The 14,440-nt window shown below is 44.7% G+C and overlaps 1 protein-coding gene across 4 annotated transcripts in view; it reads right to left on the reverse strand.

The window, feature by feature from the left end:
• The window catches only part of SYNE2 (spectrin repeat containing nuclear envelope protein 2), a 284,685-nt gene that overhangs the window by 203,828 nt on the left and 66,417 nt on the right, over nucleotides 1–14,440 (reverse strand). For all 4 annotated transcript variants that reach the window (XM_075531883.1, XM_075531885.1, XM_075531884.1 and 1 more), the window contains exons 21-29: nucleotides 13,592–13,726; nucleotides 11,192–11,350; nucleotides 8,148–8,359; nucleotides 7,908–8,001; nucleotides 7,061–7,179; nucleotides 6,363–6,489; nucleotides 4,531–4,688; nucleotides 1,869–2,016; nucleotides 710–1,302 (exon numbers count right to left, since the gene is read on the reverse strand). In XM_075531883.1, coding sequence (XP_075387998.1) covers nucleotides 710–1,302; nucleotides 1,869–2,016; nucleotides 4,531–4,688; nucleotides 6,363–6,489; nucleotides 7,061–7,179; nucleotides 7,908–8,001; nucleotides 8,148–8,359; nucleotides 11,192–11,350; nucleotides 13,592–13,726 — 1,745 coding nt within the window. The remainder of the gene's footprint in view (nucleotides 1–709; nucleotides 1,303–1,868; nucleotides 2,017–4,530; nucleotides 4,689–6,362; nucleotides 6,490–7,060; nucleotides 7,180–7,907; nucleotides 8,002–8,147; nucleotides 8,360–11,191; nucleotides 11,351–13,591; nucleotides 13,727–14,440) is intronic.

Raw genomic sequence — 14,440 nt, forward strand, 5'->3', positions numbered from 1 at the left:
TGCAACCCACAGGTTGAAAACCGCTGCTCTAGACCATGGCGACGAAAGGACCAGCAATGGGCAAAGGGAGAGAGAGAGAAAGTGGGAGGAAGACTTAGAAGACGGCACCTACAAGTGGCCCTCGCTAAGATTTCACTGGACTGCTAAAATTTAAATAGCAGCACTCACATACAAGGTTGCCAGCTGTCAGCTTACCCTAAGTTGACTCCGTAGAAAGTTCCCTTGAAATCCAGTCCCTCGCTCCCCTCCCCATCCCCACCTTCATTTTGCAGGGAGGAGCGGGGAAAGCCAAATCACCAGAAAAGAATCAAAGCCAGAATGTGGCACATGCCCCCTCCAACACTTCTTGAGCATTATTAAATACAGGGAGTTTCCCAGCTCTGTCCCCATCGAGAGGCCATCATAAACCCAGCAATACGAGGGATCTGAAGTAATGCACTTAGACATGTCTGACTTTCCCACACCTGTGACCCTGGGAATGTATACTCTAAAGGTGGTGAGGGGGGGGGGCATATAAATTGTAAAGGTATACAGTCAAACAAAAGGAAATATGCTTGAAAAGCCTTTCTACGTTCGAGGATGCAGAGTATTGACTGGAGTGGGCTGGGCCAGGCGCAGGAAGGCACCGAGGAAGCATGTGTTTGTTCTACCGGATACAGATCTAAGCACGAAGATGAACTGGATGGAAAGGAATAGAAACAATACTTACCTCTGCTTTATAGCTGGAATAGTTGGATCCTTAAGACCAATTTTACTCATTTGATTCTGCGCGTCTTGAAGATTTTTCACCAGCTCATTGTTTTTGAAAACGCAATTCTCTAGTAATTTGTTGTCCGCGCGGTGTTCTTCCTGTGCCCCAAACTTGGTCGACACAAAATCCGTCAGCTTCTCACACGAGGAGGCCTCGCCCAGCTCAGCATCCTTCAAGCTGATATCAAGCTCCCTCAGAAGCCGATCCAGACGTCTGGCCTGGTCTCTCACCACATGGACTCCGCCCTCGCTGTTTCCTGCGGTCACACTACGTTCTGGAGACACCTGTGTCTCTGAGGCCGCGCAGTCGGCAGCCAGCTCCCCAGGGAGTTCGGCTGTTCTTAGAGAGGCCAAAAATGCCTCCAGAATTTTGAGGGCGTCTTCGCTCCTCCGAACGTTACGGCCCATTTCTTCAAGCTGCGCTTTGTGTTTCAGTATAACATGGTGAGTGGCCTGTCGGTCCAGTGGGTGTAATTCTTTTAGTGCAAAATTGCCGGGCTCTTCGAAATGGCCACATATTTCTATCTGTTTTGCAAGGGAGTCTTGAATATTCTAAAATAAATGTAAGGAAAAAAGGAAAATCTGAGCAGGCACAAAGCTACGCTGCATCAGAAACTAACCCCAAATCTAGCAACTAGGGTGACCTGGAGTCCTGGGCAGAGTGCTTGTGCACTGGGCTGCGTTCTGCAAGGCCTGCAGTTGGAAACCAGCATTCTGCTCTGAGGCAAAAGGATAGGGCTTTCAACTCCTGTAAACAGTGACAGTCTTAGAAACTCACCGGGATAGTCCTACTGTCCCACAGTTGCTATGAGTCGGCATCAACCTGGCGGCCGTGAGTTGGGTTTGGTTGTATGACTGAATGGACAGCTGACCACCATGTCTGTGGATCAAACCATTAGTTGATCCAAGAGAAACAGGTGAGAATTTCTGTTCCCCAAAAGATTGAACATCTCAGAAACTCTTGGGGTTGCTAGTCAGAATTAACTGAGGGTTATGGATATAATTCTATACCTATACTATGGATACATAATTCTATAGACATCCTATTGATACATAATTTGAACATCCATAAGCACTTATACATGTGTAAACAACTGATTGGGAGAACTTATATTTGCCTTTAGGTTTTGATGAATGCTCTCAGCATCCTTGAGATGAAATTCTCGAATGGCCAGTTCATGGAGGACCAAATCTGAGTCACAGAGGCCAAGCGATTCCTTCTCCAGGGGTAACACAATCTGCAGTGCGAGCTCCAGAGACTCCATTCTGCGGAAAAACAAACCAGACATAAGTATCCTATGGAAGACAGTCGCATCCTTTGTAACTGTGAACGGAGAGGTCGATCTAATAAAAAATGCACATGGTGATGTGTACAGGTCATCATCGCTTTAAAACTCACACCCACAATCGAAAATGCCACAGGGAGCTGCTGGCGACACTCAAGTTCTCATCTCAATAGACCTCACGCCGAATGGAAAATTACTCCCAAATATACCAGACCTTCCTCCGTTGTTTGAAGTGCAAACTACTGACTGTAACCTAACTTTGCCTTAATGTCTAAGAAATGTCATTCTAAATGCTAAATGCATTCAATGCATTCTAAATGCATCGAAATGCCTTTATCGATGCAAATAAAATGGATTTCAGAGGGGCTTCAAAGAGTTCATGGAAATGTCTCCTTATCCTTTAAAACCATTTCTCCACTAACTTTTGAAGCCCATTTGTTTAAGGAACATACAAGGGATCTTCAAAAAGCTCATGGAACATGTGTCTTATAAAAACACTAAGCATGGATTTCCTTTGTTTGTTTTGCACCAACATAAACGAAGGAACCCTTGTGGCATAAATGAGTTATGAATTGGGTTGCCAACTGCAAGGTCAGCAGTTCAAAACCAGGAGGGGCTCTTAGGGAGAAAGATCGGCTTTCACTTCTGTGAAGATATCCAGTCTTAGAGACCCAAAGGAACTGACCCTATACTGTCTACGGGGTCACTGCGAGTGAAAGTCAACTCGATGGCAAAGAGTTTGAATGTGGACTTTTAAATAACGTGTCAGAACATGATCTAATTCCAGATATAAGGATAAGACACCAGTCTGAAAGAAACCCTGTTAGAGAAACACAAACTCTGTTAACATTGAAGCAAGAACAAGCATCAAATTTAAGGTGAAACTTAGGGAGAAGAAGGATGAAATCGCTGATGCTTCATGAAAAGTCGATGGGAGGCCTGGCCACAGAAATCAGTCATTTACAAGAAGGGGCTGTCAGAAGGATGAGACCATCCGCATCGACGTGTAGAGAAAGAAAATTAATCTTGGCCAGGCCCTAATTAAAGAGGACGGATGATGAACAACAGAAACAACAGCCAACCCCACAGACATCTCAACTGCCTCGGCTTTTACAGCTCAAACTGAAAACTACACAGGAGCAAACTTTGCTTGGCGGCTGCTAGAACTTTTGCACCTCGTTCAGCTGCAGAAAAGCACAGAGCTTTCGATGGAAACTTTAACCAAGTGGGATCAGGATCCTGCAGCATTCTTTGAGGAATTCCAATAGGAAATGAAATATAGCTTCACCAGTGCAATACCATAGACAAAGCACAGTCAGAGCATCAGAGAGTAAAAGGCTGGAGGGACGGACGCAGCCAAAGCACAGTCAAGAGCAGAGATCAGGGTAACAGTCTGGGGGGAGAGGGCTGCCCAAAGCATTTTTCTTGTTGACTTCTTCGAAGGCCAAAGAATGATGATACGTGTTTTTAAAATTATTATAATTCTTTTATATTAGTCATTGTGTTGGTTGGGGGGGTTTTACAAATCTTATGACAATCCACCATTTGATTGTATTAAGCAAACTTGTACCCAGGTTGCCATCAACATTTCCAAATATTTTCTTTCGACTGACCCTTTGGTATCAGCTCCTCTTTTGCCCCCTCCCTGCCCCCTTGTGAATCCTTCATTAATTATATATTATAATTGTTATTTCGTGTCTTACACTGCCCGTTATGCTTTACCCACATTTCTGTGATGCATCCCCTTGGGAAGTGGGCTATATATCCAACCTTGTGCTGGGTTCCCCTTTCTCCGCCCCTCCCCCCATACCTGTTTATTGTGAGACTGTTATGAGAAAATTAGGTAAATACTGGGAAACCATCACTGGCAAGCTTTCTCCATCACAACAATGTTCTTACTAATTGTTCCCATTCAAGCAGGGGAAATTTTACAAGAGTTGGGATGGGAATCATTGCACATCCATCTTACGGTCCTGATTTGGCTTCTTCTTGCTTCCCCCCCACCCCCACCCCAATCTTAAAATATAAGGTCACCATGAATCAGAATTGACTCGATGGCAGTATAAGTTATCTTTTTTTAAAAAAACATTTTATTAGGGGCTCATACAACTCTTATCACAATCCATACATATACATACATCAATTGTATAAAGCACATCTGTACATTCTTTGCCCTCATCATTTTCAAAGCATTTGCTCTCCACTTAAGTCCTTTGCATCGGGTCCTCTTTTTTTTCCCCTCCCTCCCCACACCCCCCTCCTTGACACAATGGATGGATGGATTGATTGTGAGAAGAGTTGTATGAGCCCCCAATAAAATGATTTTAAAAAGAAAAAATATATAAGTACACAGTTTTGAGAAAAAATTTCATTTTTTGGGGGGGTACCCTCTCGTACACCATCCTCCTAATCATTTCTGGATTTGAGCTTTAAGGGTATTTTAAAAGCTCAATAAGTTCAGTAACTACATGACTAATCCATTTAAGAACCATACCTGTCATTGAGGGCTCTCTGGAAGTCTTGCTCCTGTCCCTTTAAGCTGTCTCTTGCCTTAGCTATGACGGGCTTCTTCATGTCACTCATGAGACTTTCTAACTTCAGGGAAGTGATTTCAAATTCCTTCCAGCAAGCGTCAGTTTCCTTTTTCAAGACCTAGATGAAATGCATAAACGAATTAAACAACTAGCCGATTAATAGACCCAATTCTATTTTGTACTTTACAAAATAAGACATTCATCAACTGTCGGAGCAAAGTTCCACATGAAAACACAAGAAAAAGATTTCTCAACAGTCTCTCGGTGGACTCTCAGGAAACAGTGATATTGTGTTCTCAAAAGGCCTATTTCATGAAGACAAAGGAGCCAACAAAATGGTCTCTCAAGCTCTCTGAACTCCCACCCTTCCCTAAGGTAGATACACAGAACGCTGCTCAAAATCATCTATGTCGATATAAGAACAGATAGCCCATTCCTTCTAAACAGGAAACCTTACTACCTGCTAAAGAGAACAAGAGGAACCCAAACTGCCAGCATCCAGATGAAAACCGAATGAGATGAGCTCATTATAATAGTTACAATTTATGCTACATGCATCTGGCTCTTTTAAGGGAAAACAAACCCAGAAGAGAACCACTGCAGAAAAATACAGGGTGTTTACCAACATAATTTGCTCCTCAGTCCCCTCAAGGATTAGCTTAGTGTTTTCATAAGTATGAAAACATGCTAAATCCGTCACTTGAACAACAAAGATTTCAATACACGCATTTTGCTTATTCAGATGGAGAGGGACCAGATGGTTGCATGTGACTCAGGAGCTTACATAATTAAAAGAAAGAAAACACAGGGGGGATGAATGGGAGGAGCTATCTAGGGCTCTGTGTCCACCAGGTGAGCTCCAGGTGAGAGTCCGTGCTAATTGCTCCCAAGCTCGCAATGGGAATGTTGCACAGCTGTGCAAGGATTATTTCCCTACAGTGCTTTACAATTCCTGTGCCTGCCACTGGAGAGCTTGCTTTTTCCCCTGTAGCTCCAGAGTCAAGTTCACTACTTGCTCTGAAGGTTTTCCAGGAAGATCAACTATCTCATGAAGTGAATGTTTCCCCATACCTCCTACCTTCACCCTAAACTGCCTGCTCCTTCCTCACTGCCCACCATCAGGCAGCTAACAATTGATATACCATAATTTTAGACAACATGACAATTCGGTTAATATGACAAATGATTGAAACCAATATTTGCAATCAGTGATTTTTCATGTATTGCTGATTTCGGAACACAGAAGGGACTGTTGGTGGAAACCTCCTTCAAACATATTATTTTCAACCAAATTATCTGATACCTTTATTCTCACCCCAAGCACAATTTGAAAAAATGCTGCAAGCCAGAATATCTAGAGCAGGGGTCCTCAAACTTTTTAAACAGGGGCCAGTTCACTGTCCCTCGGACCCGTTGGAGGGCCGGACTACAGTTTAAAATAAAACTATGAACAAATTCCTATGCACACTGCACATATCTCATTTTGAAGTAAAAAACAAAATGGGGCAAAAACACCCAGCGGGCCAGATAAATGTCCTCGGCGGGCCACAAGTGGCCAGTGGCCCGTAATTTGAGGACCCCTGATCTAGAGAATCAATATGAGTAATAAATCAGGGCCTGCAAGCAAAGACCTTCTGGCATTGTTGTACTTTTCTGGAGTGAGGTGACATCAGAAAAACAATCCAACACAGGCACGTCTTCGAGCAGGTCTAGCATCTGGGACCTCAAGAAAAGGCCTATCCTCTTGGTGGTTTTGTTTCTGACCGAAGATAAGTCATGTTTCGGTCATCACCTGCAGATCGCTTAGCTTTTCCTGCAGGCAACCACTGCTCGCTTCCTTGTCACTGGAGAAACCAGACGTGACCCTGAGTCCGTCATTTTGCAGGCGCCGCTCCAGAGTCTCTCTGTGCGTATCATACCTGCAAAAACAAAACAAAATAAAGTTAGTCATTGAGAAGACGAAAAAAAACTTTAATTGCTGTCAACTGCGCATGAGGAAATCCTTTAAGCTTCAAGACAAAGATAAAAATGACCATGCAGAGATAACCAAAACTTATTGAAGTATAATATGTTTATGTTAATTAGCGAGAAGCAGGGATGTCTAAAGGGCATGCCCCAATTCAAGGCCGCCCCAGGTGTACTGTACACCTGGGTGGGCCCAAACTAAGCCAGGTAGGCTTAATTCAGTCAATAGGTTCAACCAATACTGTCGACCTCGCCTCCAAGCCGAAGGCCCTAAATAGGAACATTGAGACCACAAGGGATCCTGTGGCCGCTTCTCTGCCTTCCCCTTGACCATGCCAAGGTCTCTCTCTGGCCTCAGGCCACCACGTGTGGGTGTGCAGTCCCGTGAGGTTGCCCGTGTTCAGTGACTGTAAAACCTGAAACTTCTCCTGTCCTTTATAAAAAGTCACTTGGATCACACACGAGGCTTCGGCGTGAATTCTTTCTCATGCGAAGCCAAGAACCGAGGTATTGCCACCGCTTTACCTCTCCAGTAGGCTGTTGATCGGTGCACTGTGACCCTTTTCATCCTCTTCCATCGTGCACGCTTCATGCTGAGATGTTAATTCTGATTCCGGGCGAAATTTTGCCATTGGTTCCACTGCCTAAGCAAATGAGCGAGCCAACAAATGTGATAGATTCAGTACACACTGACAATCATTTTATGCTACAAAGATAACGGCCCTGTTTTTCGTAACCTCAAATTGGGAGACCACACGGTGTCCCCGAGGTTTCTCAGTTCCGAGGAAGGCCTTCCCGTAGCACAGAGGGGTTACTCGATGGAGTCTCGCTCCTTCCAGCAGCGCAGTAAAGGAAGGCTACAGCGCCTACATGCTGTTTCTGCCCGTGACCACAGTCATGGTCAACAGCAGATGCAAACTGCTGGAAAGAACTACATCTCATTCCTCCCCACACATTCTGACTGGTCTATAATCTACAGTCAATGTTTGCTTCTCTAGATTTCCAGAAACTGAAAATCTCACTTTTTAGAGTAAGCAAAAAGACAAAGGATAAATAGAAGCTGAGACATCACTGAGATGCCTCATCTACCCTCCGTCGCAATGTACACAGACAAGATGTGTTCACAATGGTTCCTAACGGTCCGTGTTGGCAAGTGCCTTGTGAATCATCGGAGAAAAGACGAAGTAGGCAGGCTAGAGTGTTGACTCATTGCGTGCTAGTTTCTGGAAACTAGCCACGCTTGGATTTTCAATGTGGGAATTCCCAATTAATGAAAGCAATTAGATAATAAAAGCAACACTTGAGAAATAGATTACTGTGTAGTCTTTTTTCATTGAGTTTACTTCTAAAAGACATGAGCCACACAGAACACCTTTTTAGCTGACGGCGGATTGTCTGACTTGGCAAATAGTGCTGCTTCACTGTGGGCGTCTTCGCCTCCATTCTCAGGTGAGTTCATGGCTCCCCTGAGAAGGAAACAAAAGCTTATATTAAAATAGAGCTGGGTGGGGAATGAAATCAAAGAGAGAATAAAGAATGCCTATGTATTGACAATGTATTGGTTTATCTTGCTTTTCCCTAAAGAAGTAAGCCCTGCATGTGAAGTACCTACTTGTTTTTAGACACGCCTCCTGGTGTGGCTTGGAGGGCCCCATGAATCTCAGAAGCAGATTTCCGAAGTCTGTCTATCTTCTGTTGATAATCTTGAAGCGCTCTCTTCATTTCTTGTTGACTCTTCTGTGAAGTCAGTTCTTCACATAGCTCCCTCAGGACTTGCATGTGGTATTCAAGCTGGTGCAGACTGCCTTCCTCAGAAAAGAAGGCCTAATGAAGAAATGAAGTCAGAAATGTGTTCAGAGTGGATTTACAGAATGATATGCAGTCCCTGGATTAGGAACACGTTCTACTTCCAAGTCGATCCCATTTGTACATCAGTCGAAAAAGTTAGATCCGTCCGATTCATAATGAACATTGATTAGTCAAATGCTTGTCTTCATACAAAATGGGCCTTTCTATAAATAAATAGCAATAAGGAAACACTTCCACATATGCCAAAACATCTTAAATCTAATAAGACATTAGTAATAATAATGTTTTGGTTACAAAAATAGTGCCGATTTGTTCTTATGAACCCTTGCATGCACCTCAAAATTTTAAATATAATAGGTCTTTAGGGGGTTGTCTCCTAACTCCGGGTTGTACGTAAATCAGACGCTCAGAACTTGGAAACAGTCCATTTTACGTAAGGCTACAAACCAGTACGGATGTCTGTGACGTCAACAACGTCAACAGTGCTTCTCCAGGGAGGTGCCTGTGCATCTCACACAACGATACACAGATTAGGGAACCAGCCCTGGAGGGAGTCCCCAGCCAGCGATGTAGACCCACGAGCAACGAGGAAGCAGTGGGAATGCGGTTCGTGGCTGCCCTGCCTGAAAGCAGTCTGAGAACCCATCTGAGCCAGAGGTTGAGAGAAGGAGGAGGAGGAGGGTCGGTTCTCCCAGGGCAAAGGCAGGAGGAGCAGCATGGGGATCCAAAGCACCAGGTGTGAGGAAAGGATGAACAGGCTGGGATGGGCGGGGCTCCCGGACCCAGAGGGGAGCTCAAGAGCTGACCCAGAGCCAGACTGTGCAGGCACCCCAAAAGCAGTGTGAAGGTTGTCCTGCAGGTCATGGGGAGCCAGTGGCATAAGCGGTGTCATTAAAAAGGTACTGGTCGCGGGCACTGACGATGACGAGACCACAGGGGACGAGTGGAGGACACTGGGACGATGACTCCGGGGAGAGGCAGTGGAGGGTAAGCGGTGCTCAGTGGGAGAATTCTAGCCTCACACGGGGGAGACGCAGGTTTGATTCTCAGCTGACACACTTCACGTGCAGCGGCCACCTGTCAGTCAGTGGGGATCTGTGTGTGGCCAAGATGCCCAACCGCTGTCAGTGGAGGTGTGGGGTCCTGGTTTACAACTGCCGGCACCAGTACCATGACAGACTGTAGAAAACCAAAGTCTGGGGCAGGCTTAAGCTCTAATTTCAGATTCCTGGACACAGGTAATTCTGTCAGAGAAGGCATCACCTGTCCCAGACTGACCAGTAGGGAGCAGCGAACCCCACCCTCCCCCCAATTGACCAGTCAAGAGAATACGCGCGAAACTGCTTGCCAACCACCACTGGACAATGCTGATGCCAGAAGTTTTCTCCAATAAGTTTAAAGAACAGCAACAGTGGACTGCCCCCGGTCCCTGGCCCCATAAAAGCCCAGGGAACAAAGAATTTGGGGCTGATCCCCTTTGGACGCTGGGTCCCCACTGCGCTGGGCAGTGGAGGGAGGAAAGCCCTAGCTCGAGCTAGCAAATTTGTTTGCATCTCAACTGGTCGTAATTCTTCCGTGCGCCCAAGCTGAGCTCGCGTTCCATTCCCCAATCTAACAGAGGGTCCAGAGTGGGAAGAGTTGGAAAAAGGGCCTAGGGACCGATTTCCTGAAGAGCCACACGTGAAAAGTCGTCACAGCTCATAGTGTGCCGTGGGCCGCTCGGCGGGAGCTCGCCCAAACGAAGCGGCAAGGCTGATGGAAAGAAAGGAAATGATCCAGAAGCTGCTTTGAAGGGTAATAAAAACGAAATTGGCAAGCGGCTGTGGAAGGCCGAGTTGTGAAGAAAGCAGGGAAAAGAACTGCGGAGGCACCAAACCTTTCACAGCCTAGAGGCAGAGCATGAGGGTAAGAGGAAGGAGAGTCCGACAGGAAATGCCAGTCAGTGCTTCCGTGTTGGGCATGCTGGGTTTGGAACACTGGTGATACCAGCTACAACCTGGAGCCCAGGGGAGAGGACTCATCTGGAAATTAAGGTTCAGTCACAATCCCCTTATTTGCCGCCAAGTTGATTCCAAACCATGGCAACCAGTAGCACTGCCCCATGGGGTCTGAAAAGCTGTGACCTTCATCTCCACGAGGGTTTGCAGCCCCTCCTTTCAGCTGATAGCCGAGTGCTTGATTACGTTTGCGCTTCCGGGGACTCCACGCCACCAGAGCAGGTAAAGCCTGCAGTGGATAACATCACCCAGACAAAGTTTTACAGTAGGCAGAAGTGGAGTCGAAGGAAACCAACACATGAAGAAAGCGCCATAAAACATGGAAATTTGTGAAGGCTACTGAAAAGACTATACGGAGTCGCCAGAAAGATTGATTTGGGGAGAGCCAAAGCAGAAACTTAAAAAAAAAAAATTTTTTTAATGGAAAAGTGGCCGGCATGGTCAATAGAATGCAGATCAAAAACAGATGCTCAGATTTGCCCCAACTGGTGTGGTCCTGAGATCCTGATTTGCTGTCTTTCAGAAAAGCCACACTGCTGAGGACCCTTTGTCCTGAGAAAAGCAACCAACAGGGACTCCAACAACACATTTGTAACCAGAGGCTCACGGGCAATGACGTGTCACGGGAAGTCACCAAACACGACCTCAGTGCAGATTGCTCGTCATTTCCCCAAAAGGAAGAAGCACGAAGTCTAGTCTAAAGACGCGAACGACTTAAGTCATCATTCCCAGAAGACTGAGAGGCTGACGGAATCTTCAGCGCACATTTAATCCAAGACTAAGGGCCTACACGGTGATTTAAGATACACTGCAAAATGACGAAATCTAAATGGGAACAGATGATTTTTACCTCATGTTCCTTGAGGAGACCCTTGGTTCGTCCTCTACGAATTAGTTTCTTTTCTTTATTTAATTGTTTTTCAAGTTTTGAAATATTCTCAGTGAGTTTTCCCTTCTCAATGTCTATTTTTAGCTGTTGAATATATAAAGACAGTTCATGATGAATGGACTGCAAAACAAAAGACAAAGGCACATATTAGACATGGAACAGAATATACTGGAAAGTTCTTATTAAAATACAATATAATACTCATAGTAACACAGAAAATAAACAGAGCTTAAATGATATTCTGATTTATATTTAGGTCTTTGGGGAGGATGTTTCAAAACATCCTGAATCCATAAAAAAAACATTTTTCCTAACAACTAAAATTTGGATTTATCTATAAAAGGCAATGTTAAGAGGAAAAAAATGGGAGAAAGCATTAGCAAAACACATATCTGTTAAAGAACTTATTTATGAAACATGCAAAGTCTTAAAACTCAGCATTAAGGAAAAAAATCTCAACTTAAAAATGGGAAAGGGATATAAACAGACTACTCATTGAAGAAGATAATACAGCAAAAAACAGGCATATGAAAAACTGTTCAATGTCAGTTGTCATCACGGAATTGCAAATTAAAACACTGAGGTACCATAACCCACAGTTGTTAAGTCACACTCAAACGCCCCGCCACTGAGTCAATTCTAAATGGTTAACATCCCAAAGAACCAACAATAAATACCAAATATTGACAAGGAGCTGGGCAACCAAAATTATAATTAACAAAAATTATGTTGGGAATGCAAAATGGCACAGTCACCTTGGAACACAGCTTGGGTATTTCTTATCAAACCAATCACAGTTGTACATACAATCCCTAACGGAGCTACAAACTTACAAACGTTTGCGCACAATGTTGATTAGAAGTTTTATTCACAATCACTTAACATTGGTGGCCACTGTGATACATAACATTGGCAGGCAAACGCCATTATTGATTCCATTCTTCCTTGATAGGAGGAGCTGTTGTACTGAAAGTTCTTGGCTGCTAGCTGAAAAGCCATTGGCTCAAACCCACCCCAGGTACGCCACAAGACGAAGAAATGGCGGCTGCTTCTACACAATTTAACACTGGAGGAGCCCTCTGGGGTTCCGCTCTGTCCACAGTCACCATGTGTTGGAATGGACTCACGGCAGTGAATGGCTTTAAGCTACCCTGACACTCATATTGAACCTCTGTGGTGTCCCTCCCCCAAAGTCATAACCCCAATCTTACCACTTAATGACAAATCCTAATTGAGAGAGAGGCTACAAAATACCTGTCCAACAAAACATAAAACCATCAAGGTCATGAAAGACATGGGAAATTTAAGAACCTACCACAATTAAAGGGTCTATGGAGACATGACCATTAAATGTAATATGCTCTCATGGAAAAGATCCCTGAACAGGAAAAGGACATTGTGGGAAACTTGTGGAAATCTGAGGGAAGTAGAGTGAGTTAATAATGATGTATCATTGTGGATGCATTAATTGTACAAATGTACGATAGTAAACTAACATGTTAATACTAAGGGGAGCTGGATATTGAGAAAGGCGCCCTGGTGGTGTAGTGGTTACACTTTGGTCTGCTCACCACAAGGGCAGCAGTTCAAATCCACCAGTCGCTTGCAGGGAGAAAGATGAGGCTGTCTGCTCCTGTAAAGCGTTAAAGTCACCCTGAATCAGAATCGACTCAGTGAGGGTGAGCTTTGTTTGGTTTGTGGTATTTAGAATACTGGAACTCTCTGTACTATCTTTGCAAGAATTCTGTAAACTTAAAAGTTTATTACTTGTGTTTTAGAAGAACCCGTAAGAGTAGAGATTCAAACAATTATCTGATTCTGTGTGTTAATACATAGGAGGAGGCTTCAAAACTTTCATGGAAAATGGAATTAGGAGACAACAGATGTTTTCCATGAATTTTTGGAAGCCTCCTTTATAGATATCATGCGTCACATGTATTGTATTTAATAATTATGATTTATTGAAAATACTGTCTGTGGCAGTTGCTTCTATAATTCATCATTAAACCTACAACCATCCTGCCAAGGAGTCCAGGGTTCCTGGTCAGAAGCAGGAACCACAGCAAGAGCTGGGATCAGAGGGAGACACAGGTCTCACCACAGACACTGCCCCAGAGACAGAGAGACACCCATTCCCTTGCCTCTAATCTCTCTAACTTTCCTATGGTAGGAAAGTTAGCATTGGCAGAATTCCAGCAGAAGCCAGATGATATGGGAGCCAGGGAATCACAGTCCCCAAGACTCGGCTCCTCTGGGACCCAGCGCCGGTGGGGCGAGGACAAGACCAGGAAGGACTCCTGACGACAAACAGCTCAGACCTGCAAGCTTAAGTCCCAGACAGACACGCACGCATGTTCTCACCTCCCATTTGGCACACACTTCTCTGCTCCTTTCTTCCAAAGAGAGCTTTACATCCTCAGTAGCGCTGCTTTTCAGTTCTTCAACAGTTTTCAAATATTTGGCCAGGCTTTGAGAATTAAAAACCATCAGTGCTTCCTAAAAAAGGAAACAAGAGCACAGAACTCATTCTATTGCCCAGTCCTCAGAGCGCATCATTGTTCACAAATTGAGCTAAAGGGATTCCCTGGAGGCTATGTGAGGCTTGAAAGGAGCCATCTCTCAGAAAGTTGAAGTTGACATCCTTTTCTCTTGAATTTTTTTTAAATAAGAGAAATGCCAAATGGTATTCAAATGCAGTTAAGCGTTTGGGGCCCAAAGGTCTCCTCATAATATGCAATGGCCTTTTTCTCCCCTTCCCCCTCAGTAACAACTATTACGCAGGCTGTAATGACCCCCTGACAACCTGTGTGCTAGAGGTTTAAGTGGTGAGCAAGCAAGATGGTGTGAAGAGCTTAATCAGCATGTGCTGCCAGACGACAAATCCACACAGAGGTCGTAACATGGCGAGCGTCATGGGCAGTGATGTGCAGAACTTTGTTATGACACCAGGAGGCAGCAGGACCCTATCATCCACTTCAAAGGTGTGCCCAGTGCCAACCACACTGAAGTCCCGCCCCAGGGAAGGAGCACCGTAGAAAGGAATGGAGCTGCCTTGCCAGCAGTGTGTCTGATCCCTACCTGGCAGGACTCTATGCTCAGTAAAAGAAGATGCCTGGGAGGGAGCCGGGAAAAGAGGAGCTGATACCAAGGGCTCAAGTAGAAAGAAAATGTTTAGGAAATGATGATGGCAACATATGTACCAATGTGCTT

The sequence above is a fragment of the Tenrec ecaudatus genome, chromosome 14, assembly GCF_050624435.1.
Source record: "Tenrec ecaudatus isolate mTenEca1 chromosome 14, mTenEca1.hap1, whole genome shotgun sequence".
In the NCBI taxonomy this organism is placed as follows: domain Eukaryota; kingdom Metazoa; phylum Chordata; class Mammalia; order Afrosoricida; family Tenrecidae; genus Tenrec; species Tenrec ecaudatus.